The 23,638-nt window shown below is 44.4% G+C and overlaps 2 protein-coding genes across 3 annotated transcripts in view; both read left to right on the forward strand.

The window, feature by feature from the left end:
- Nucleotides 1–536: 536 nt before the first annotated feature.
- LOC149306250 (NADPH-dependent 3-demethoxyubiquinone 3-hydroxylase, mitochondrial-like) lies at nucleotides 537–6,569 on the forward strand. Its single transcript, XM_089540230.1, has 6 exons — nucleotides 537–612; nucleotides 2,704–2,903; nucleotides 3,997–4,111; nucleotides 4,197–4,336; nucleotides 5,267–5,335; nucleotides 6,391–6,569. Exons 1-6 carry the CDS (start codon nucleotides 567–569, stop codon nucleotides 6,466–6,468), a joined length of 648 nt encoding a protein of 215 aa, XP_089396356.1. The 5' UTR covers nucleotides 537–566; the 3' UTR covers nucleotides 6,469–6,569.
- An 8,055-nt stretch (nucleotides 6,570–14,624) lies between these two features.
- Nucleotides 14,625–23,638, forward strand: part of LOC149306251 (synaptotagmin-17-like) — a 40,041-nt gene continuing 31,027 nt past the window's right edge. Inside the window, exon 1 of one of the 2 annotated variants that reach the window (XM_089539925.1) lies at nucleotides 14,625–15,121. In XM_089539925.1, the coding sequence (XP_089396051.1) occupies nucleotides 15,092–15,121 (30 nt within the window). In that variant the 5' untranslated portion in view covers nucleotides 14,625–15,091. Of the gene's footprint in view, nucleotides 15,122–21,858; nucleotides 21,909–23,638 lie in introns of those variants that run through there. The other variant, XM_089539926.1, reaches the window with a different exon arrangement.

A 23,638-nucleotide genomic window follows, 5' to 3' on the forward strand; every position in this document is an offset into this window, starting at 1 on the left:
CATGGTGGCACCCTTCCATCCCAAACCATACAGAATCCTCAGTCATATTTTATTAGTACTAACATTACCCATAAATCATAATCCCCATCTATCACCAAAAGTAATGGTAATTGGTTGTGACATAAATAAAGAGCACGATTGAAATGACTTGATCACAGCTGACAACAACAATGTCACTGATGGGGCTAATTAGTGGATGGTGGCAACTGGCTAGCATTCATTGGTGCCCTCTGCCACTCAAGAGCAGGCGAATGGCTCAGAAGCCATTACAATCAGACGACCTCCTTTTGCCATCGCTCCGGGCCGCTTAAGGCGCCAGGGCTGTCTTAGCGTCTCCGTGACAACCGCCTGAATGAGGACACTTCTCCTCCCCCCAAAAAGGATTGACGTCCGTTTCCACCAATGGGAGAACGGAGCTCTGGAGAAGCAGCCAATCAGTGGGCGCAGAGCAAATAGAAGGAGCCAGAGGGTTCTTTCGCTCCCCTCATTTCATGGCGACTGTCGCGCGTGAGTGTGACGTCATCCCTGCGCGCCTACAGGGAGAGAGGCGGGAGGGGAGAAGGAAGATGGCGGCGGCGGCGGCTCTGGGGAAGAAGGCCCTCGTCGTGTGTGGTACGAAGGGCTTCTTCCTCCCTTCTCCAGAGCCTCTGCCTGGTCCCTTTTACCTCCCTCAGCCATGGTTTGCCGTCCTACTTCGCAGGGTTGTTGTAGGACCAGGGCTGCTGGAGGAAGGGATGAGGGTGCAAGGGATGCCAGTCTGTGTTGGGATATGGGAAGGAGCTCTGCGCATGCTCAGTTTGCCTTTTCATGCTTATAGGCTCTTAGGGTCATAGAGTTGGAAGAGACCCCAAGGATGGCCACGAAGTCCAAATCCATTTTGCCATGCAGGAACTCTCAGCCAAAGCATCCAGAAGCAGAAAATGAGATGGCTCCATCCTCAGTATAACCTCACTTGAGGTCCATGGTCTTCAATATTCACGGAGGGGCCACCTCCATAATTTTCAATGGGGCATGCCCCCGTGGTGCACTCCCCATTCAAGCCTTTAATATTGGGGAGTCTCCATTTTCAGGGGGGCAGAATGGATCTCCGCGAAAACAGAAGTCCAACTGTAGATAGCACTTTCCCTTCTTCCTTGTTTAATCCCCCAGTATCCCCATGAGGTTGGTTAGACTCAAAGATGGGGACTACTCCAAGATCACTAAGTATGGTTACTATTTGTGCTGTTCTGAACCTGAGTCTCCTCACCTCCTGCTCTGACAGTCTGACATGCCATTGCAACGCTGGCTTACTTGATTCCACAGTTAACCCTGGCACTGAAAATAGCCAATGATGCCTGGCCTTTAAATTGTGCGGAGTAGAAGGTGTTGCCTGGTGCTGCTCTTTTTTCCCTTTATGTCACAAATCTCATATTTTGCAATGCTCAAGAAGTTGCTACGCATCAGGAAAGGACCATTTGTCCATAATGTTCCCTCTGACTGGCAGCTGCCTTTCCTGCCACACGCAACTTGATCTTTTGAAACTTCAGATGCCAAGGGTTAAACATGACATTTTGCATGAACAAGCTAATAAGCTTCAAGGCTTAGGGCTTCATCCTTTATATATATGCAGGGGAGGGCATCCAAAACAGTGAAATGTATGGAAACCATGCCCTATATGAGGAGCTGTGTATGTTAAAGCAGGAGAAGATGTTGATATGATAGCCCTTTTGAAAAACATTGGAAAGGATGTCATACTGAGGAGGAACATGTTTGCTTTCTGCTGCTCCAGAGAATAGGACATGGAACAATGGATTCAAACTACAGGAAAAGAGATTCCATTTCGACATTAGGAACAACTTTCTGATAGTAAAAGGTGTCCAACAGTGAAACACACTCCCTTGGTGTGTAGTGTCTCCTCCTTTGGAGGCTTTTAAACAGAGGCTAGATGGCCATCTGTCAGGGGTGCTTTGATTGTGAGTTCCTGCATGGCAGAAGGGGGTTGGACTGGATGGCCCTTGGGGCCTCTTCCAACTCTATATTAATTGATCAGGAGCATCCTGACTGCCTTTCATCCTCTTCTGCCGTATTCCAGGGTCCCCCTTAAACAGCCTACTGATGATTAATACTGCTATTACAAAGGCTGCTTTCCAGCTAAAGAAATCTTCCTTGGTTTATAACCTTGAATTAATTCATTGGTTTCATCCCTGAGTAAAGACAATAATTCTAAACTGGAAAACTTAACTTCAATGTTTTGTTTTTTTGGGGTTATGACGTACATGTATGTCATATCGTGCATCACTTTAGAAGAGGCATTTCCATTTCTTTTCACCCAGCAGCAAGTGCTTCTTTTAAGAACAAGCTTTCCATTTGCATAATGTATTATTACTGTATATAATGTGGTAATCATATTTAACATTTTAAAGATATGCCGCCTCATTCAAAGAAGCTCAACACTTTTGTTGTTGATCAAAATTGTTTTTATAAACAATTTCCAGTCATAATCATTCCTTCTATTAGTGCTGTTTTAAGTGTGATTGCAAGCTTTGTGTGCTAAAGCAGCACAACCCAGGCATAAGTAGGTATTAGTCTTGATGAAGCACTTTTTCAAAGGTTTAGCAAAAACAGATTTTATCAAAATCTGTTGATAAAAATTTGTGAGCAGCCCAGAGAGGACAGAGTTCTTGTTCTATTTCTCTGTTAATCAAAAGAGTGTGTTTTTGACAGGTGCAGGAGGAAGATGGGTGTTGCAGTCCATCTACTCACCTGTCAGATTTTGTGGTACTGGAATGATCATGGATAACATCAATAAGCCAGTTCTTGACCGCATAATCAGAGTGGATCATGCAGGCGAATATGGAGCAAATCGCATTTACGCTGGGCAAATGGCCGTGTTAGGTCGAACTTCAGTAGGACCGGTTATTCAGGTGCTTATTTACATGTTTATTTTCTGTGTATCTGATTTTTCTCATACATTTCATAGTCAACTTTTTCATAAAAGTAGGGGATGTAGGAAGCTGTGAAATAACTTGCCGGGCTCATGTGCTTGAGGCTTCCTTCAGAGGGAACATTCCTGTTCCCACAAACCATAACTTGAAAAACTCATGCTCATGAACTTCATGTTCCTCCCTCTCTTGCCATGCATTTGGTAATTTTATGGTTCAATCTAAACCATTGCTACTCAGCGGTGGTCCATGAACTGGTGCTTATCTGCAAGCCATTGGCTACTAGTTCATGGCATGTTTTCAAGAAAGAAAAAAAGCAGCTGTAGTCAATGGGCACAAATAATGTGCCAGTCCATCGTGTATTGGGAGGCAACACCCTGCTGAAAGCTTAAGAAGCACTGATCTAAACCATACTTTGTAGGTATATGTGAAATAGAAAAATATAGTTTGAAGAAGCCATCCAAAAGTGGTCTTAAATTTCCATTTGAACCTGATTTGCAGTCCAAATTATGCTCTACCCAAATTTTCTGATTCAGATGTAACTACAAATCTGGAAGGTAGAGCCTGATTGTGAGGCCATAGTCACTCTTGCGCAGCATCTGAAGCCAGCACCCCCACCACTTCGGAGCTGGGCTGTGGTGAACTGATTTGTTCTCCGTCTTCCAAAATTGCTGTTTACTTTCTAATGACAGTGTAAACATTGCAATCTAATTTGAGATTGTTGAAGGATAGGAGCATAGAAAGTGTGTTTGTGCACATGTACACGGTATAAGCCCCCAGCTGACACCAGATGGGAGGCAGGTCCACGCATACTGTACATCATGGTGTGGCCATGCCAGATAGTAATTTGTTAAGCTGGGCATTCAAGCATGGAATTTGTGATTGTTTGGAAGTTCAAAAGCGGTGTGTTGAAGTGTAGTGATAATAAAATAATGTTCAGACACATATATTTGTGTTAGTGTGTGACTGTGAGTGAGGCTGAAGAATTTAGCACCGTAATTATTCTCCTCCTAAGCCACCATACCTGTCATGCAGAATGCCATTTTATTTGACTACGTATGTTGTTTTTAAACAGCAAATGTGGAATCAGGAAAAGGAACATTTGAAAAAATTCAAGGAGTTAATGGTCATGTACAGAGTCCGGCCAACTGTTCTGTTGCCCTTTTGGAACATTACAGGATTTATGTTAGGTGAATTTCCCACTTTTTTCCTTCATTTTTAATCCAAATCTATATATGAGACACACGTTTGATTTTTCAAATGTACTTATTGCAGGAGCGGGCACTGCCTTACTTGGAAAAGAAAGTGCAATGGCTTGTACTGTAGCTGTAGAAGAGAGCATATCTGTGCATTATAACAATCAGATCAGGACACTCATGGAAGAAGATCCAGAAAAATACAGAGAATTGCTAGAGGTAACTCTTAAATTTGTTGTTAGGCGTTTTCAAGTTGTTTCTGACTTACGGTGGCCCTAAGGTGAACCTATCACTGCATTTTCTTGGCAAGATCTGTTCATAGGGGTTTTTGCCATTGCCTTCTTGTGAGGTTGAGAGTGTGTGACTTGTGCAAGGTCATCCAGTGGATTTCCATGGTAAGGTGGGATTTGAACCCGGGTCTCCCAGAGTCCTAGCCAAGGCTCAAACCACTACATGGTAATTTGTTTGTGGGAGGGCTTACTTATTTTTATTTCTACTCCAAAGGCTTGGAAAAAGGCAATGGGAATTCTTATCTGTAAGGTCTGTTTTTAAAAGGCTATAACCCTTTGAAGAAGCTTAATGTAGGATTTTCTTTTTAAAATGTGAAGCCATGTTTTTCCTCGACTATTTGAAGTACATATCATTCATAGAATCCTAGAGTTGGAAGAGACCACAAGGGCTATCCAACCCCTGCCATGCAGGAACTCTTAATCAAAGCATACCCAACAGATGGCCATCCAGCCTTTGTTTAAAGACCCCCAAAGAAGGAGACTTCACCAATCTGAGGGAGTGTGTTCCACTGTCGAACAGCCCTTACTGTCAGGAAGTTCCTTCTAATGTTGAGGTGGACTCTCTTTTCCTGTGGATTGCATCCATTATTCTGGGTCCTGTTCTCTGGAGCATCAGAAAACAAGCTTGCTCCCTCCTCAATATGACATCCCTTCAAATATTTAAACAGAGCTATCATATCACCTCTTAAATGTCTCTTCTCAAAGCTAAACATCCCCAGTTTCCTAGGTCATTCCTCATAGGGCATGGTTTCCAGATCCTTCAGTTTTTGTCACCCTCCTTTGGACATGCTCCAGTTTCAAATAATTCCATTGTCTTGCATCCAGTATAAACACTTATTCCTCTTTGTTTTTAAACCAGACAATAAAGAAATTCAGAGATGAAGAATTGGAGCATCATGACACTGGACTTGACCATGATGCAGCACTGGTAGGTATACAGCATGAACTTTGCTAGCTAGTAATGAGGGTACTCATTAGATATTAACACCCACCATTATTGGGCAATGAGCCCTCTTGCAGGGCCACCACTGAGGCAGACCCTGAGCCCTTCAGAGAGAACTATGTAAAAGCTGTTCACCATTTTGATTACCCACAATACTCCCAGTGTTGTGTCACTCCAGCTGTCTGGGGCATTGTTGGCAATTCACAATAGATCTGCAAGGTTTTCTGACTCCCACTTGCTAAGCAGCAGCTGCAGCAGAAAGCTCCTGCTGTAAATTGGGCTGCTGATAAAAGTGCTCCAGTTGGAGGGATTTTTGTGTGAGAAGTCATCAGACGTTGTTCTAAAACTGAGAATAAATTTGTGATTTGGCATCTGTGCTCAGGATTGTGTCTGCCATGACTTCGCCCCAGAGGATTTATGTTTGAGGGGTGGGGGAAGTAGATCACAGAAACTTGTCCTCCTCTCTCTACATTTATACGTATGCAGGGGCCCTGTCTACAGCCCATTGGGCCTTGCTGTCCTCTCCCCTCTTTTCCCCTAATAACCCAAACCCTGAGGCTGAGAGAGACTGATTGGCCCACAGTTTCTTGGCTCAATAGGGACTAGAACCTGGATCTCCCAAGTCCCAGTCCAACACTCTAACTATTATACTACATTGGAAACACATATGTTTTGCATACGGAAGGTTCCAGCTTTGATCCTCAGTTAAAAGTTGACCCTGAAACACCATGGCCCATCAGTTTTTACAGTACTGCCTATGTCATCCTGCAATTCAAGGAAACATTTGTGTGTTCTTCTTATGCCATGAATGATACACATGTAGTCCTGAGATTTTGGGCTGCATCTCCTGTCATGCCTCCCCTTTGGCTAGATGCCTAGAGCTGATGGGAGTTGCGTTCCAACAATACCTGGAAACGCACATGTTCCCCACCTTTGCTGTTCATCATTCTTCACATCCCAGCATTTATCTTTTTATGCATCAAATTAAGTTGTGACATATACTAAACATTGTGTCTTTGTCTTCTTTTTTTTAAAAACAGGCTCCAGCATATTCAATTCTGAAAAATGCAATACAGATAGGATGTAAAGCTGCAATATATTTATCAGAAAGAATATAGTGAACATTCTGGCAATAATATAATAACAAGTGTGAAGTGTGAATTAAGGAATTATCAGTTCATTTTAATAATATAAAATAAAAGTTATAGTTGTACAGTAATCAGTCTCTCTTTCCATTCTGTCCATATGAATTGTATTATATTGTGCATATTGTAGCACCAGAGAAGCCTAAGATTGAAGGAATGGCATGCTACTTAATATGACAAATAATAATGCTATCTTAGCACATCCATTCAGATGTTTAAAATTGTTAATACTAATTACATTTACACATAAGGCAGCTGATTGAGTTTGAATTCCAGCAAATATCAGGATAGTTGGAGTCACTCATCACTACTACATCTCTCCTTTCTGAGTGTGTGGTCATCTGTTCTAGAAAGGCATCATCCAATTCCTCCATCTGACTTGGAGAGCTGTAGGAGACTCCCACAATAACATCCCTGTTGTTTTCCTCCCCTTTAATTTTTATCCATATGCTCTCCGCCCGGCTTCCAGTTTTGATGTCCTGGATCTCTTCACTGGTGTAAAGATCCCTGACATATTATGCTATTCCTCCTCCTTTCCTATTTGGCCTGTTTCTCTTGAAAAGGTTATACCCTTCTATTTCTACATTCCAATTATGAGACTCATCCCACTAGATTTCAGTGATGCCTATTATATTTGCTTTGTTGTACTAGGAGTTCAAGTTCATCTTGCTTATTTCCCAGGCTCTGTGCATTAGTGTAGAGACATCGAAGACCACGTGTCCTCTTTACTTGCTGCCTGTGCAAGATTTTTTGCCTCCCACTTTTGGGTCCTTGCACTATTTGCCTTGTTCCCTCTATGACAGTTTGGCTATTTTCTCCAGCCCTTTTGCTTTCCCGAATATGGTCTCCCACCCCCACATAAATCAGTTTAAAGCCTTCCTAACCAAATTCTTGAGACTGTTGGCAAAAAACGTTTCTGTCAACTGGCGTGAGATGCAACCCATCCCTTGCCAGAAGTCCCTCCTCATGGAACCGCAGACCATGACCATAACAGAGCCAGTTATTCACCTCGGCTATTTCCCTCTCCCTTCCTGGACCATGGCCTTCAACTGGCAGAAGAGACGAGATGACAATCTGTTTATCCATCTCTTCCAACTTCCTACCCAGAGCCTTGTAATCCTTTATGATATTCTGAAGGCTGTGCCTTCAGTATCATTGGTTCCCACATGAACCAAAAGAAAGGGGTGACAGTCAGTGGACTTGACAAGTCTTGTCAGCCTCTCTGTCACATCACGGATCTTTGCCCCAGGGAGATAGCACACCTCCCGAGACATCTTGTCAGGCCCACAAACCACTGCTTTGGTACCCCTCAGCAAGGAGTCCCCACGAACACCACACGCCTCCTCCGAGGCTTAGCAGCAGCTGTTCTCTCTGGTGGAACTCTCAGGGTCCCTTGCTCTGTCCCCTAAGTCAGTCCCTGCTGCTGTTCCTCATCATCCTTGATAACAGAGAGAGATTCAAATCAATTCTGCAGCTTCCCTGGTTTCCCTACTTCTGTGTGTGACATTCCTCCAACTATCTACTTCTGTTGTGTGTGAAGTGACCTCCTTCTTCCCAGCAACTTTCTCAGTCCGGCCAGAGAGAGGAGAAGGAGAGGAGCTGCTTGGCAGCCATTTTGAGACCGTGTGCTTGAGACCGTGTGCTCGTTGCTGAAGGGGTGGAGCTTCTGTGAGTCACATCTGTGAGTCACAAGGGGGCGGAGCTAGCAGACTAGCTTTATATACCACCTTCCAGAGCCTTCCAGAACAGTCTGGCCAGAGAGAGGAGAAGGAGAGGAGCTGCTTGGCAGCCATTTTGAGACCGTGTGCTTGAGACCGTGTGCTCGTTGCTGAAGGGGCGGAGCTTCTGTGAGTCACATCTGTGAGTCACAAGGGGGCGGAGCTAGCAGACTAGCTTTATATACCACCTTCCAGAGCCTTCCAGAACAGTCCGGCCAGAGAGAGGAGAAGGAGAGGAGCTGCTTGGCAGCCATTTTGAGACCGTGTGCTTGAGACCGTGTGCTCGTTGCTGAAGGGGCGGAGCTTCTGTGAGTCACATATGTGAGTCACAAAGGGGCGGAGCTAGCAGACTAGCTTTATATACCACCTTCCAGAGCCTTCCAGAACAGTCCAGCCAGAGAGAGGAGAAGGAGAATTTTCATTTTCTTTAACTCAACAACTCTGCTCAAGTGGCATCAAGTTAGAATCAGATATTGAAACAGAACCTTCCCTTTAAGTGTAAGATAGCAGCCAGTACTTACCTTTAAAGAAGTATTCCCAGTAGATTGACTGTTATATTTATTACTAAAGACTTTGCAGTATGGACAACGAGGGATCTGCCGCAGTCACCTGCAACTCTTGTGGGATGTTTCTTTTCTTGCCTAGAGAAGTGGAGAACTTCACATGCACCAAGTGCAAGTTGGTAGCACTCTTGGAGGAGAAAGTGCAGCAGCTGGAGTCCAGAGTAGCTACTGTGGTGGAAATATTCCTTGTTGAAATAAAAAGCTATAGAAAGATGGAGTCACCTTTGTCAGCCAGAGAGATGGTTTTTGAAATAAAGGCTTGGAGTTTAGAAAAACTAGAGCAAAGGAATAATGAGTGCATCTTGACCTGGATGGAAGCTGGCACCAGTAAAAAGACATAACATAAACTACTGAGATAAGGACATTCAGAAGCAAGGTTAGGAGGAAAGCCACTGAATTCCTACAGGAGGGGGTAAGGAGTGATGATGCAGTTTTAATGTATGCATGTATTTCTGTTCTGATTGTAAGAATTCTGTATGTTTAAATTGTAATTAGCCAACCAGGTGTATTGAAGAAGCTTCTTTGTCTTGAATAATATAAAAAGAGCCATTTTGTCTTGTTCAGGGTCTCAGCTTTTGGAACTTGAATTCCACTGAGTTCATTGTTTTCCTTTGTCGACAATTGGAAATAAACTTATGGATTTTTAATTACTAGGTCCTCTTGCCAATCCTATTGCTCTGCCAATCCTAGAAATTTAAGTTTCCTGAAATTTCTGTTACACTACACTTCAGCATATTAAGGAACAAGAGGATTTCCTGGACACAATAGAACTAACCATCTTGGATGAGTACCACGCAGAGGAAGATGCTAGGGTGGAAGAGGTCACTTGCCAAACAGAGGAGGCAGACAGCTGGAGGAATGTCACAAAGAGAAGTAAGCCAAGAAGGAATTGTTCGGGGAGCTTGCAGCTAGAGAATCGATTCGAAGCTCTTTCCCTTATCAAGGAGGATGAAGAAGAGCAGCATGGACAGACTTCAGGGACAGAGCAGGGGAGCCTGAGAGTCCCACCCGAGGGAACAGTCGCTGCTAAGTCTCGGAGGAGGCGTGTGGTTGTAGTGGGGGACTCCTTGCTGAGGGGTACAGAAGCAGTGATTTGTAGGCCTGACAAGATGTCTCGAGAGGTGTGTTGTCTTCCAGGTGCAAAGATCCGTGATGTGACAGAGAGACTGACAAGACTGGTCAAGCCTACTGACCAATACCCCTTCCTTTTGGTCCACGTGGGAACTAATGATACTGCAAGACACAGCATTCGGAACATCAAAAGGGATTACGAGGCGCTTGGTAGGAAGCTGAAAGGAATGGATGTACAGGTTGTCATCTCGTCTCTTCTGCCAGTTGAAGGGCATGGTCCAGGAAGGGAGAGGAAAATAGCAGATGTGAACAACTGGCTTCGCAGATGGTGCCACCGAAAAGGATTTGGATTCTTCGATCATGGGCTGCGGTTCCATGAGGAGGGACTTCTTGCAACAGACGGGTTGCATCTCACGCCAGTTGGAAGAAATGTTTTTGCCAACAGTCTCAAGAACTTGATCAGGAGAGCTTTAAACTGAGTTCTGAGGGGAAGGGAGACAATATTAAGGAAGGCGAAAGGGATGGCGAAAATAGTCAAACTGACATAGAGGAAACAAGGCAAACAGTGCAAGGACCCAGCAGTGGGAGGCAAAAAAACTTGCACAGGCAGCAAGTAAAAGGGACCCATGGTCTGCGATGTCTCTACACTAATGCACAGAGCATGGGAAATAAGCAAGATGAACTCGAACTCCTAGTACAACAAAGCAAATATGATATAATAGGCATCACTGAAACCTGGTGGGATGAGTCTCATGATTGGAATGTGGAAATAGAGGGGTATAACCTTATTAAGAGAAATAGGCCAAACAGGAAAGGAGGAGGAATAGCACTATATGTCAGAGATATTTACACCAGTGAAGAGATCCTGGACATCAATCATGAAAGCCAGGTGGAGAGCATCTGGATAAGAATCAAAGGGGAGGGAAACAACAAGGGTGTTACGGTGGGAGTCTACTACAGACCCCCAAGTCAGACTGAGGAATTGGATGATATCTTTCTAGAACAGATGACCACACAGTCAGAAAGGAGAGATGTAGTAGTGATGGGCGACTTCAACTATCCTGATATTTGCTGGAAGTCAAACTCAGCAAAATCCTCAAGGTCTAGCAAATTCCTCACTTGCCTGGAAGACAATTTCATGGTCCAAAAGGTGGAAGAGGCAACAAGGGGATCAGCTATTTTAGATCTGATCCTAACCAACAAGGATGACTTGGTTAAGGAGGTGCAAGTGGTGGGATCATTAGGTGGAAGTGACCATGTTCTACTGGAGTTTGTAATACAGTGGAAAGGAGAAGCCAGGCAGAGTCAGACACGCATCCTAGACTTCAGGAGAGTGGATTTCAGTAAACTTAGAGAAGTATTGAGGGCGATTCCATGGTCAGAAATACTAAAAGATAAAGGAGTTCAGGACGGATGGGACTTTCTCAAAAGGGAGATACTGAAGGCACAATTTCAAACAGTTCCAGTGAGAAAGAAAAATGGGAGGTGTCTCAAGAAACCAGGATGGATGACTAAGGAACTTTCAACCGAGCTAAGTTTGAAACGGAACATGTATAAGAAATGGAAAAAGGGGGAAATCACGAAAAAGGAATTCAAAGAAATAGCAGGCATGTGTAGGGGTAAAGTCAGAAAAGTTAAAGCGCAGAATGAACTCAGGCTTGCTAGAGATGTTAAGACCAATAAAAAGGGCTTTTTTGGATATGTCCGCAGCAAGAGGAAGAAGAAGGAAACGGTAGGGCCACTGCGTGGAGAAGATGGCAAAATGCTAACAGGAGATAGAGAAAAGGCAGAATTACTCAACACCTTCTTTGCCTCAGTCTTCTCAGAAAAGGCAAAGGGTGCTCAACCTGAGGATAATGGAGCAGAGGACAGAATAGGGGAATTTCAGCACAGAATAAGTAAAGAGATAGTAGAGGAACACCTTGTTAATCTAAGTGAATTTAAGTCTTCGGGACCAGATGAACTCCATCCAAGGGTATTAAAAGAACTGGCAAATGTAATATCGGAGCCATTGGTAATCATATTTGAAAACTCCTGGAGAACAGGAGAGATCCCAGCAGACTGGCGAAGGGCAAACGTTGTCCCCATCTTCAAAAAGGGGAAAAAAGAGGATCCCAACAATTATCGTCCAGTTAGTCTGACATCAGTTCTAGGAAAGATTCTGGAGCAGATCATTAAACAGAGAGTCTGTGAACATCTAGAAGGCAATGCCATAATCACAAAAAGTCAACATGGGTTTCAGAGAAACAAGTCATGCCAGACAAATCTAATCTCTTTCTTTGATAAAATTACCAGCTTGGTAGATGAAGGGAATGCTGTGCATATAGTATATCTTGATTTCAGTAAGGCCTTTGACAAGGTTTCCCATGACATTCTTGCAAACAAGCTTGTAAAATGTGGGCTAGACAAAGGAACTGTTAAATGGATCTGTAATTGGTTGACCGGCCGAACCCAAAGGGTGCTCAACAATGGCTCCTTTTCATCCTGGAGAGAAGTGACCAGTGGGGTCCCACAGGGCTCTGTCCTGGGCCCAGTGCTATTCAACATCTTTATCAATGACCTGGATGACAGAATTGGGAGCATACTTATCAAATTTGCAGATGACACCAAATTAGGGGGAATAGCTAATACCCCAGAGGACAGGATCAAGATTCAAAATGACCTGAATAGACTAGAAAGCTGGGCCAAAGCTAACAAAATGAAATTCAACACAGAGAAATGTAAGGTATTGCACTTAGGGTGGAAAAATAAAATGCACAGATATAGGATGGGTGACACCTGGCTGAATGAAACTACGTGTGAAAGGGATCTAGGAGTCCAAGTAGACCACAAGTTGAACATGAGTGAACAGTGTGATGCGGCAGCTAAAAAGGCCAATGCTATTTTAGGCTGCATCAATAGAAGTATAGTGTCTAGATCAAGAGAAGTAATAGTGCCACTGTATTCTGCTTTGGTCAGGCCCCACCTAGAATATTGTGTCCAGTTCTGGGCGCCACAATTCAAAAAGGACATTGAGAAACTGGAGCGTGTCCAAAGGAGGGCGACAAAAATGGTGAAGGGTCTGGAAACCATGCCCTATGAGGAACGACTTAGGGAGCTGGGGATGTTTAGCCTGGAGAAAAGAAGGTTAAGAGGTGATATGATAGCCCTGTTTAAATATTTGAAAGGATGTCATATTGAGGAGGGAGCAAGCTTGTTTTCTGCTGCTCCAGAGAACAGAACCCGGAACAATGGATGCAAGCTACAGGAAAAGAGATTCCACCTGAACATTAGGAGGAACTTCCTGACAGTAAGGGCTGTTCGACAGTGGAATGCACTTCCTCGGAGTGTAGTGGAGTCTCCTTCCTTGGAGGTCTTTAAACAGAGGCTGGATGGCCATCTGTCAGGGATGCTTTGATTTGGATTTCCTGCATGGCAGGGGGTTGGACTGGATGGCCCTAGTGGTCTCTTCCAACTCTACGATTCTATGATTCTATGATTCCCGTCCAAGACCGTCTGGTCCGTTCTGGTCAGAAAAACCTCTTGTTCCCTATGATGCTGAAGTGTAGCAACCTGTGCCTCCAGCTGCTGTACTTTCTCTTCTAAGAGAACTTGCACTTGGTGCAGGTGAAGTTCTCCACATCTGTGGGCAAGAAGACAAACATCTCACAAGTGTTGCAGCTGACTGCAGCAGGTCCCTCAGTGTCCATACTGAAAAGTCTTAAGAAGGCACTGAACAAGACTGTAGGCTTCCTCTGTTAAACACCGATGCAAAGAACCTCTGTGGGCCTGGCCTTTGTCCCCAAACGCTGTTAGTGAGCTCAACCAACTGGAACTCTAGTTATGTACAGAGCTCCTGGCTACTAGCTCCTTCCAGAGGCAAGTCTCTGGCTCACTTCCTCTGAGCAAGTCCCCACAAGCCCCTTAAGGGAGTAGTGAAAAGTAAAGTGTAAAACTGAAGGAGATGTCCTCCAGCACAGCAGCCCAGGTGACCTTCTCCTCTGTACTCCAAACCCTCCTTGACTATAAAAAATAAACATGAATGCGAAAAGAAAAATTTGCACGCTGTTAGGCCTGTGCCTCTAGCAGCAGTTCTGTAGAATGAGGCTTCTAGCTCCTCCTCCTCCCAGTGACCAAAAGAAATGGCTCCCACTTTAAAATTTTAAGCTGTTACCCAAGCAAAGTGGACACAGAAAACCAGTGTTGACTGGAGAAATCTGGAAGCTGCAGTTCAAAAAGATAATCTTTCCAGTATTTAGCTAGAGCATATTAAGTATCAGATAGTTTGCTTCCAGTGTTCTTCTGTTACGAATGCAGCACATCTCTTTATTGGATTGGATGCAACTGAATACCAACTGTGTGGTACATAGAATTGCATTGACCTGGTCATTCTCCATATATTTTGTGAGAATTTGTGCAAGGGCAATTGTTCTCATTTGGTTTTTAATAAGTGCCCCCCCCCCCATTCTATCTCTTCAGTCTCTTGCATTGGCTCTCCCATGTGTTGCTCTTTGGCAAGCTTTCCTGCCGACAGACAGATGGATGCTGCCGCTTCCAGGAGATGCTTCCTCCAGATAACATCACTGAGGATTTAAACTGATTATTTTTTTAAAAAAAGCATATTTCAAGCAAACATGTACTGAGAGAAAAGGATCCAAGAAACTAACAATGCACATGGTGCTGTTGATATCTTCCACGTAACTAAGATGGGAGAATGTACTGCTTGCCAAATATAAGAAAAAACATTTTGGTATATGTGTGTGTATTCAGAAATCACATGGCAAGTGACAGGCTGAAAAATAATCCCTCTCTTCCAGAAGAGAGAGCCATCTATACAGCCTTCTGGGTTGGCATGCAATGAAAATAGGAGGAATGGACCTCAATGCTGGCACAGGGCTCACCATACTCCACACACAGTCTGCTCTCTAACATCTTGCTGCCACCACTTGGCCTTTGCCACAGAAAGCAACCATTCCTTCTGCCTCAATGTAGAACTGGCCCTGGTGATGTCCATACACACACACACATAGTTCTGACTTTGGAGAGCTGTGAGGAGGAACCCAGGAAATGCAGTGGAGTTGCTGGCCCTCTCCTGTTCTTGCATGTTTCTGTATGAGGACTTGTCTGAAACATGCATACCCTTCTATGTGTGAGAGAGAAAGGCAAGGCATGAGCATGCTCAGTTACACAAAAAGCATTCAGCCAAATCAGAGAAGCATGCTTATTTTGTGCCTCCGCCTTGGCTTCTGGGACAGAGATCTCTAGATGTCTTCTGTGCTTGAAAGAACTGGCATTGTGAGTACTCACTCTGACCTAGAACTGTGGCAAATTGTTTCTAATGTGTGTTTCTAGAGAGTGGAAGGAGAGGGGGAATTGCAACACTTGTGTCTTTGGAGAAGGAAAGGGGGTAAAGGAAAGGGTATATTTGTCTTTGTTTTGCCTCACTTTATTGTTGCTCTTATTCCCACAAAGACCCAACTTCATCTTTCCCAAAACATAGCTGCCTGGTGGGAATGAGAGACATTCTGCTCATGCTCAGAGGTTATATCTATGTGAGTAAATTACAGCATTCAAATCAGAATCTGGGATTAGGCTTTGGGGAACTGAGCTGAAAGCCTCTTCTTGCGTTAGCCAAAAACAGCACCTTATAAGAGTTTGCCATTGTTTTGAGAACTAACTATAGCTCAGGGGTAGAGTGCTTTGCATGCAGAGGATCCAGAGTTCAGTATTTGGCATCTCCAGGTAGAACTAGGAAGAACGTGATTGAGGAAAGAAATAGAGATCTTTTGCCACCAATGCTCTACCTGGAGCCCTCCCTAGGTGTTAGTAGTAGGTGGGTTGGATGGGAGTAATGAAAGCTTTAGGAATCAGCTTACAGGAGGGTAATGTAAACAATCCTAAGCTTTTGGTCTAAATACCATCATGGGATTCCTGCCACACACTTCCCTATGAGTAAGCTGTATTGCAATGAATAGGACTCACTACTGAGTAGGCATACATATGTAGGGCTTTGAGAAATTGCAGTACAAATTATTGGGAAGGAGAAGTCAAAGATTCTGTTGAGTTAGAGAACAGTTACAACATGAAAGATACTGTTTATTTTGTGGCTTTTTCCTGCCTGAAAAAGCACGGGATAATAACTAGGGGAACTTCTGCACGAGATAATTTTCTAGGGGAACTACAGATCGAAGAATCTCCCAGCTACCATGGCCACTGGACTTGACAGAAATGATCACTGAAGTGAGGTAAAGATTGAACTGATGGACAAGATGGATGGAGGAGGTTATGTCCAAGCATGCATGGGAAGAGTAATGCCCATTTTTCTCCAAACAAGTCCTGCTTGAAAAAACAAAACCTAAACTCAGCCATGGAGAAATCATAGCATTTTGAAGGTTTTTTTTTAAAAAAAAAAAAAGGAAAGAGTGAATTTACATATTATTTCTATCACTTAACACCTTGCTTGTTATTCTTTTTGTAGTCTAGAAAAGTAATTCAAAAGTTACCCATTACTAATGCATAAAGTTGAACTGTTGTTACAGCTGCCCCTCCGTTTTCACGGACTCGAAGTCCATGGTCCCAATTTTTCATGGAGGGGTGAGCCCCATTGGCTAAAATGGCATGAGTGCCCATGGCGCACGCACCGGAGCACACAGCCATTCAAGCCAATGGGTCTTGAATATATGCGAGTTTTCATTTTTTCAGGGTGTGTGTGTGTCTGGAACAGACCCCCTGCAAAAGCAGAGGGGCGACGGTTTTGTGCCATTGGAAAATGCAGCAAAATGATATCCCCCAAGTGGCCAACACAAATGTTGTACCCTAGGAACTCTGAGAAAAATGCAAAAGACATTGCAAAGCCATCCTTCCCTAGCACTTTCTTCCAAGGTGCTATGCAGTATTATTTACGTATTATTTTTAACAGTTTCTATCCTACCATTTTTCATGGTATTCCTGGGCAACATAGAAATAAAGAAACAACTGAAAACAATTAAAATAGCTTACACAGGATTGTTGTTGCGTGCCTTCAGGTTGCTTCTGACATACGTACATATTACACTTGACAACAAGTTAAAGCAGCTTAATGGATTACGATAATTAAAAACCATGTGCTTGCGCATGTAATATAATTTAAGTTCCAAACCTTGATGTTAATTGGGGTTCCAAGGGGAGGGCATGCCATAGTCAGGGTGCCACAGCTCCCTCACACATTGTATTGTTCCCACGACAGAACTCAAACTTCAGGTATGCACATCTATGGAAAGGTATGCCTTCAGTTATTGAGATCCTTTGCAATAAATGTTAGTTATTATTTTATTTTACCAGACCAGTAGTAGCAAATTGGCAGCCAGTGCAGCTTTTTAATACTTTGTTATGTGTTGTCTATATGATATGCCAGTCAGCAATAGTAGGATCATAGAATCATAGGACTTTTTCACACAGGGACCACGTGCTTCCATCCCAAAAATGGTTAAAGTGCTGGCATCCTGGAAAAGCAAGCCCATTTGCTAATGGTTATCACACACAGAGCCCAACAAGGAGTTAAAAGCACATTAAAGCGGGTCCAATGCAAAGTTAGGTATCAAACGGGGGAGGGGGCTGTCATTTCCACAAGCCCCCCCCCCCACATGCTCCAGGGAGGGCAGGGTGGCTGAAGCGGGGCTCCTGAACTTACCTTCCTCTCTGCTGCCGGACCCCCCTTTGGGGAAAGCTCAGCCAGTGGGGAAATAGATAGGGGCCACTGACCTGGTGCAGCCCTGAGGAAGACCCTGTGTGCCACCACACTCCCAGTCTGTTGACAAACTAAACCTTGCCAGTTTGATGGCAGCGGCAGGAGGCAGCCCACAATCTTGCGGGTGCCCAAAAGAATCGGGAGGGCGGACCGAGTTTCTGGGAGTGGAGGGTCTCCATCCCCATCCTCCTCCTCCTCCTCCTCCTCTGGATCTCTATGACCACCAGACATGCTATTTCCCTCCACTTTCTTCACTTCCCAATCCAATTTTAAGACCTTTTCTCTTCCTCCTCCTCCTCCTCTAGATTTCCCCTGACCACCAAACACCCCATATCCCTCCAGTTCCCAATCCAAAATTAAAACCTTTTCTCCTCTTCCTCTGGATTTTCCCTGACTACCCCCATCATCCTCCACTTCCCAATCCGATGATAAAAACCTCTACTCATCCGCCTCCTCCTCCTCCTCCTCCTCTGGATCTCTCTGACCACCAAACAACCCCATTCCCCCCCCCCCCCGCACTTCCTTCCTTCTCAATCCAATGTTAAAACCCTCTCTTCCACTACATTTTACCCTTGGCTTATCCATGAGTCACATCAAAATCTATGGTTTTAGTCCTAAAACCTTCCCTTGACTTATACATGAGGTCAGTTTATACACAGGTATATACTGTAGTTGATCTTCTCATTGCCTCAGATGCATTTGGAGGAGTGGAAAGCCAGGGACAGACGTGTGTGTGTGTGTGTGTGTGAGTGAGTGTGTGAGGGTGCCATTGGTGTGTGAGGATGCCGATACAAAGTGTAAGTCCTTTGTGTATGGAAATGGAATCGCAGGTCCATTTTTAATGATGATTGTTAATTCAAAAAAGACATAGTCCACTGGTTTTTGCACTTATGTTACTCGTAAATTGTAGTTCCCATACATATACTGCTGAATGTCATGCTAATATTTGTGACATAAACAACCAGCAAAATTATTATTATTATTATTATTATTATTATTATTAACCTTTATTTATGAAGCGCTGTAAATTTACACAGCGCTGTACATACAATCTTTTTAGTTAGACGGTTCCCTTCCCTCGGGCTTACAATCTAAAAAGACACGACACAAAAGGAGAAGGGAGTGGAGGAGGGAAAGGGTAAGAGGTCCAGCAGTTCCTCTCTACCTCCAAGGCCTGGACCAAGGCAGATGGACTGGAGGGAGGGATAATTAAAATTATACCTTCAAATGACAATATCATATGCACAACTTAAATGTATTTATGTATACATAGAATCATAGAAGAATAGAGTTGGAAGAGACCACAAGGGCCATCCAGTCCAACCCCATTCTGCCATGCAGGAAATCCAAATCAAAGCATCCCCGACAGATGGCCATCCAGCCTCTGCTTAAAGACCTCCAAGGAGGGAGATTCCATTACACTCTGAGGAAGGAGTGTGTTCCACTGTTGTGATGTTTTTAAAAGGGCTGGAGCATTCACCTGCTTCCCTTTAGAATGCTTGAAGAAATGGTGGGAGTGGGATCAATCTCAGTGGGAGGAGAAAGGAGAGGCCCCAGGATTGTTTCACATTGCAAATTGCATATTTCAAATTTCAAAATTTGATATTTTTTTTGGGGGGGGGAGGGAGGGAAATATTAAACATTTGATTTAAAATATATCATCATCATCATCATCATCATCATCATCATCATCATCATCATCATCATCATTATCTTTTAAAAATATCACATTTCAACCAAATGTTCACTATGTATGAATTCAAAGAAACACCTCAGAGTCTGGTGGGGTTCTCCTGGTGAAGGGTCTGGAATCCATGAATCCCTATGAAGAACTTCTTAGGGAGCTGGGGGTGTTCAGGCTGGAGAAGAGAAGGTTAAGAAGTGATAGATAGCCCTGTTTAAATACTTGAAGGGATGTCATATTGAAGAGGGAGCAAGCTTGTTTTCTGCTGCTTCAGAGAATAAGACACAACAATGGATGCAAACTGCAGGAAAACAAATTCCACCTCAACATTAGGAGTAAGGGCTGTTCGACAGTGGAACAAACTCCCTCGGAGTGTAGTAGAGTCTCCTTCCTTGGAGGTCTTCAGAGGCTGGATGGCCATCTGTTGGGAATGCTTTGATGGAGAGTTTCTGCATGGCAGGAGGTCGGACTCGACGGACCTTGAGGTCTCATCCAACTCTATGATTCTATGATTCCTTCCTTGGAGATCTTTAAGCAGAGGCTGGCTAGCCATCTGTTGGGGGAGCTTTGATGGTGAGTTCCTGCATGGTGGAATGGGGTTGGACTGGGTGGCCATTGGAGAGCGATGGGATCTGAGGGTCGGCTCATCCATATAGGCGAACTAGCCAGCTGCCTAGGGCAGCAAAATTTAGGGGCGGTTTGGCAGCTTTTTTGTATATACATTTTTTTCCATAATTAAACAATATTAAAGTGAAAACTCATTACAGCAAGTGCCATAAAAGCAAGCTACGGTATGATGGTTTCTTTGTACAATGGCCAAAACGTAAATGTGCGCTCTCCCCGTGTCTGTGGTACGGTCACATGTTACATCATCCACCTTCCGCATGCGCCTTGAATGTAACCTCAAGGTCAACAGCCCCCTCTCCTCTGGCCGCTCCTAAACCCACCTTACCCTTAGTACCACAACACACAATGCCAGTCGCCAGTCGTCTTTCGCTTACTGATTACAACAAAGAAACTGATTTGATTTTGAATGTTTGCCTGGTACGTTTAATACTGTGTTGCATTCTTACAACAAGTTTTAAATAAAGAGGAAGTTTTACTTGTTTAGGTGAGTACTGTATTATTACATTCCTATGTCTTTTATCATTTCGTAATCAGAAATCAGAAATAATAGCCACCTGTTGATATATTGTTTTTTTATGGTTTTGCATTAAAAATACTAGTTTCCTGCATTTCTGTGTTGTTGTTTTTTAATGGAAACTGCATTCCAAACAGTGGTAAAAAAGTCTTTAACCTGTAAAAACCGAAGTGGCTTTTTGACTAACTCTCAATACTATGACGAGAGATTGGAACCTAAGTTTTATGTCATGGTTAGCGTCAACAAACGAAACAGTGGAAATCATGGGGTGAAAGTAATTATGAGGGACGACAGGGGTGCCAAAATATTTCTCGTCTGGAGTGGCAAATGCCCCACCTGGAATACTGTGTCCAGTTCTGGGCAACACAATTCAAAAAGGATGTTGAGAAACTGGAGCCATGTGTCCAAAGGAGGGCAACTAAAATGGTGAAGGGTCTGGAAACCATGCCCTATGAGGAACAACTTAGGGAGCTGAGGATGTTTAGCCTGGAGAAAAGAAGGTTAAGAGGTAATATGAAAGCCCTGTTTAGATATTTGAAGGGATGTCATATTGAGGAGGGAGCAAGCTTGTTTTCTGCTGCTCCAGAGATTAGGACCCAATGGAGCAATGGATGCAAGGTCCAGGAAAAGAGATTCCACCTCAACATTAGGAGGAACTTCCTGACAGTAAGGGCTGTTCAACAGTGGAACACACTCCTTCCTCGGAGACTGCGGTGGAGTCTCCTTCCTTGGAGGTCTTTAAACAGAGGCTGGATGGCCATATCATGTCAATGGGGATCCTTTGACTGAGAGTTCCTGCATGGCAGAATGGGGTTGGACTGGATGGCCCTTGTGGTCTCTTCCAACTCTACGATTCTATGATTCTATGAGATAGAATTATAGAATCATAGAATCATAGAGTTGGAAGAGACCGCAAGATAGATAGATGATAGATAGATAGACAGATAGCTAGATAGATGACAGAGATAGATAGGTACGGTAGGTGGATAGATAGATGATGGAGATAAATAGGTGGATAGATAGATAGATAGACAGACAGACAGACGGCCCTTGAGGTCTCTCCCAGTTCTAGGATTCCTTCCTTGGAGGTCTTTAAACAGGGGCTGGATGGCCATCTGTTGGGGGAGCTTTGATGGAGAGTTTCTGCATGGCGGAAGGGGGGTTGGACTGGATGGCCCTTGGGGGTCCCTTCCAAGTCTAGTGGGACCCTATGGACTTTATCCCGGGGGGGGGGTTAGGGCCAGGGGGTGTCCCTGGTGCAGACCACAGCCTCCAAACCGAGGGTAGGGCTGGGCTGGCAGAGGGCGAGGGGCGCTGAGGCCTCTTGACCAGTCCTCCCTCCTTGCCTTGCCTTGCCTTCCAGCCCCGCGGGGGAGGCGTCTCCTTCTTCAGTCCGGGGAAGAGGGCGGGAGAGCCGGCCTGGGTCCTCCTTGGGCAAGCTGGGCAGCAGGTCGCCCTCCCCCTCCGGCGCCCTCCATGCCCTGGCTGCAGGAGGAAGAGGAAGGGGAAGAGGAAGATGGCGTATCTACAGGTAGGGAGGGCCCTGTGGGGCTTCGAGAGAACCAGACTCCCCCCCAGGAGGGATGCATCTACATTGGAGATATGACCCGCTTTGGCCCCGCTTTAAGTTGTTGTCTGGCTCAAAGGCTATGGAATTCTGGGAGATGGAGTTTGTTGTGGGGCCCAGAGCATCCAGCCCAAGTAGCCATAAAGTGGGATGCTGGAATAAGAGGGCTGGGTCAGGAGGGGTCTGGCTGGGAAAAGCAAGCGGAGCAGGATTCGCACTCAAGAGCCTGGACCGCCCAGGCTTCCCTTTTGCTTCTGGTTCTGGTTCTCCCTCTGAAGACTGAAGCCCTCCCTCCACTTTGGCTGGGGTCAGGGGCACAGGACCCTCATGAATGTGGGAAAACCCCAAATGATAAAAGCACCATGTTTTTACCTGAGAGGACCCCTCTCTGAGCATCTCCAGGTCCTCCAGGGCGACTCTGTGATCAACATTTGCCAGACATTGACCATAGAGTTGCGCTGGAGGAGCTACAAAGGCCTAGCGGAGGGTCCTCTCTAGGCATCTCTAGGTCCCTCAGGGAGACTTTTGGCTCAACTTGACCATAGAGTTGCACTGGAGGACCTAGAGATTCCCAGAGAGAACATATTAACCAAAGCCACTTTTCACTTTTCCCTTCTCCTCTGCAGTTCTGATTTGTAATATATATATGTAATATATATATATATATATATATATATATATTGCTTTGTCTATTTACTTTGGATATTTTATTTACATTGTCATATGAAAATGCAGACGCACTCTTCCTTTTCCTCTAACACGGTTTTCTCATTGCAACTTCCTGATCCTAGAATCCTAGAGCTGGAAGACAGACCCCAAAAAGGGCCCTGATCCAATCCAACCATGCAGGAACTCTCCATCAAAGCATAGAATCATAGAATCATAGAATCTGCTCTAGAATCTTTCCTGGTATTGATGTCAGACTAACTGGACGATAATTATTGGGATCCTCTTTCTTCCCCTTTTTGAAGATGGGGACAACGTTTGCCCTCCTCCAGTCAGCTGGGATCTCTCCTGTTCTCCAGGAGTTTTCAAATATGATTGCCAATGGCTCCGATATTACATTTGCCAGTTCTTTTAATACCCTTGGATGGAGTTCATCTGGTCCCGAAGACTTAAATTCACTTAGATTAACAAGGTGTTCCTCTACTATCTCTTTACTTATTCTGTGCTGAAATTCCCCTATTCTGTCCTCTGCTCCATTATCCTCAGGTTGAGCACCCTTTGCCTTTTCTGAGAAGACTGAGGCAAAGAAGGTGTTGAGTAATTCTGCCTTTTCTCTGTCTTCTGTTAGCATTTTGCCATCTTCTCCATGCAGTGACCCTACCGTTTCCTTCTTCTTCCTTTTGCTGCGGACATATCCAAAAAAAGCCCTTTTTATTGTTCTTAACATCTCTAGCAAGCCTGAGCTCATTCTGCGCTTTAGCTTTTCTGACTTTACCCCTACAAATGCCTGCTATTTCTTTGACTTCCTTTTTCGTGATTTCCCCCTTTTTCCATTTCTTATACATGTTCCGTTTCAAACTCAGCTCAGTTGAAAGTTCTTTAGTCATCCATCCTGGTTTCTTGAGATACCTCCGATTTTTCTTTCTCACTGGAACTGTTTGAAATTGTGCCTTCAGTATCTCTCTTTTGAGAAACTTCCATCCGTCCTGAACTCCCTTCACTTTTAGTATTTCTGACCACGGGATCAC

This window comes from Sceloporus occidentalis, unplaced genomic scaffold (assembly GCF_023333645.1).
Source record: "Sceloporus occidentalis isolate IW3139 unplaced genomic scaffold, rSceOcc1.0.p SCAF_10, whole genome shotgun sequence".
In the NCBI taxonomy this organism is placed as follows: Eukaryota; Metazoa; Chordata; class Lepidosauria; order Squamata; family Phrynosomatidae; genus Sceloporus; species Sceloporus occidentalis.